The following is a 2,156-nucleotide window of genomic DNA, read 5'->3' on the forward strand; positions in this document are numbered from 1 at the left end:
AGGAGTGAGTACCGGCACCACCGGGGTGGGCAGGGGCACACGGCACCCCCCGGGGCAGGGGATCCCCAGCGAGGAACCGAATCCCCCATCCCGATGGGGTTTGGGTTTTTTTTTTGCATCCTGATGGGAAGAGGCTGCCGGGGCGGAGCAGCGGCCATCGGGGGGGCTGATGAGCTCCAGCTGGCAGGGGGACGTCCGCGCCGGACACCTGTATCCTATTTTAGCATCCGACAGGAGATGATGGACTTCCCGGGACGCAGGCTTGAGAGTGAAATGGAAAAAAAAACCCAAACTCCCCCAAAAAAGCAGCTGCCGAACCCATCCCGTGCCAGGGGTGAAGCTGACTGGTTGCAGGGACTGAGAGCTTCCAAATCCAGGCAGGAGAACCCTCCCAGTGCTGCCTGCAGTGGGGGCAAAGGGGGCTCAGCACCAGGACAAGGACCACGGGGTGTTGCCATCCTGCTGTCCCCCTGGGTGCAGTGATGGTGGCTCCCCCCGAATCTGTCCCCAGGGGCCACCGGGCGTACCTGAGCAGCGCACCCCACTATGACTTCCCGCGCTACCGGCAGCTGGTGCACGAGATCACGCTGGCCTTCAGCGGCATCTCCCGGGAGGTGCTGTGCATCGCCGGGCGCCTGCGGGACGAGCTCGCCCGCCCTGACCTGGCCCAGCACCGCGCCCGCCTCCAGGAGCGGGAGCAGGAGAAGCTGCAGCTGGTGAGTGCCGGGCTGGGGGGGTCCCACCGCTGCCCGAGGCAGGGCTGGGGCTGCTTTGGTGGGGGGGGGGTCTCAGCTCCCGCTGTGTCCCTACTGCAGACAGCGCAGCTCCAGCTGGCCCGGCAGCAGGCGCAGGACCAGCCCGATGTGGACGCCCATCCGCAGGAGGTGCGGGAGCTCAAGCACAAGTAGGTGGTGGCCCCACTGCTGTCTCACATTTGGGGAGGGTGGCATCCCCACCCCGGGCTGGGACCATGGCTGGCAGCACCTCCGCCCACCGGACAGGGGGTCAGGAGCCCCTTCCCCACATTTCTTCCTGCTCCAGCCCCGGGGGGGCCCAGATGGTGCCTTCAAAAGCGCTCTCGGCCGCAGCCCTGGGGAGGATTTGGCGATGCCGCGCGGCCACGGTCCCCTCGGCCTCCCTGGGCTGAGTGTTTCATAAACAGCGCGGGGAAGGCGAGGCGGCCCAGATAATACGCTCCATATGGGCTTTATTTATAGTTTCCATCCGCTCTCGTAGGCTAATTAAAACCATTGAGGCAATCAGTGAAATTCTCCAGGACCTCAAGTACGATTCGGAAGAAGTCGAGTGATGGGTGTCCCCGTGGGAATGGCTGGAGGGGCCGGCTGGTGGAAGGGGGGCCCCGCTTGCCCCCCCAGCACGCCACCTCAGCAAGGTGGGCACCATCCCCCTGAACCCTTTTCTTGGACGTGGGCTGGAAGGGGTAGAGACCCACCCCTGGGAGCAATGGGGTCCCCCCCAAATCCTGACCATCCCTCAGTGGAGGGGTCCGGCATGGGGCTGGTTCCCTTCCCAAGCTCTGCCGGCCCTGCTGGGTCTTTGCCCAAGGAAAACCACAACCCCCAGTGCCAAGGGGCCGCCTTGCTTTGACCCCCAGTGGGACAGGCATTGCCTTTGCTGCCGGCTGGAGCCCTGCGGGGAGCACCCCCCTCCCCAAAACCACCTCTTGGAGATCAGCTGCAGCCCCAGCCCCAGCCCCACAGTGGCTCTGGTGCCCCACAAGTGCCCTTTCTACAATTACCCCACAATAAACCTGTCCCTGGGGAGCTGGCCTGAGTCGTGTGATCTAAAGGGCTTGTCCCTGTCCAGTACCACCCCCTCCGCCTTGGCTCGGTCCCCTGGGCCAGGGTGACGAGGGACATGGGTCCCGTTTGGCTGCCCGCTGCATCCCCGTCCCCACGCGCTGCTGCCGCTCCGCTGACGCAGACCCCGGTGGGGTTTCAGAGGTTTATTGGCATTAAGCTTAAATCTGTTCCTAATTGACTGAAATGGAACCAAAATAAGCCTGGTTTGAATCAAAACTGGAGCAGGCACTGGGCAAACCCCAGCAGCCTCAAACCAGCCCGCATGGCTCCCTGGGGATGGACCCCCCCCGTGTGCTTGCACATGTGTCCCTGGGGAGAAAACCAGCCAAAATC

General features: G+C 64.1%; 2 protein-coding genes across 2 annotated transcripts in view; one reads left to right on the plus strand and one right to left on the minus strand.

The window, feature by feature from the left end:
- Nucleotides 1–157: 157 nt before the first annotated feature.
- Nucleotides 158–1,768, plus strand: REX1BD (required for excision 1-B domain containing). Its single transcript, XM_009642763.2, has 3 exons — nucleotides 158–716; nucleotides 816–904; nucleotides 1,237–1,768. Exons 1-3 carry the CDS (start codon nucleotides 483–485, stop codon nucleotides 1,307–1,309), a joined length of 396 nt encoding a protein of 131 aa, XP_009641058.1. The 5' UTR covers nucleotides 158–482; the 3' UTR covers nucleotides 1,310–1,768.
- A 265-nt stretch (nucleotides 1,769–2,033) lies between these two features.
- CRLF1 (cytokine receptor like factor 1) overlaps nucleotides 2,034–2,156 on the minus strand; it is a 14,530-nt gene continuing 14,407 nt past the window's right edge. The window contains exon 6 of the mRNA XM_009642764.1: nucleotides 2,034–2,132. Coding sequence (XP_009641059.1) covers nucleotides 2,034–2,132 — 99 coding nt within the window. The remainder of the gene's footprint in view (nucleotides 2,133–2,156) is intronic.

This window comes from Egretta garzetta, unplaced genomic scaffold (assembly GCF_000687185.1).
Source record: "Egretta garzetta isolate BGI_Z169 unplaced genomic scaffold, ASM68718v1 scaffold567, whole genome shotgun sequence".
Lineage (NCBI taxonomy): Eukaryota > Metazoa > Chordata > Aves > Pelecaniformes > Ardeidae > Egretta > Egretta garzetta.

Coding starts and splice junctions, on each gene's coding strand:
- REX1BD (XM_009642763.2), top strand. CDS start 483: ATGGTGGCTCCCCCCGAATCTGTCCCCAGGGGCCACCGGGCGTACCTG. Junction 717..815: donor AGCAGGAGAAGCTGCAGCTG/GTGAGTGCCGGG, acceptor TCCCTACTGCAG/ACAGCGCAGCTCCAGCTGGC. Junction 905..1,236: donor GTGCGGGAGCTCAAGCACAA/GTAGGTGGTGGC, acceptor CCGCTCTCGTAG/GCTAATTAAAACCATTGAGG.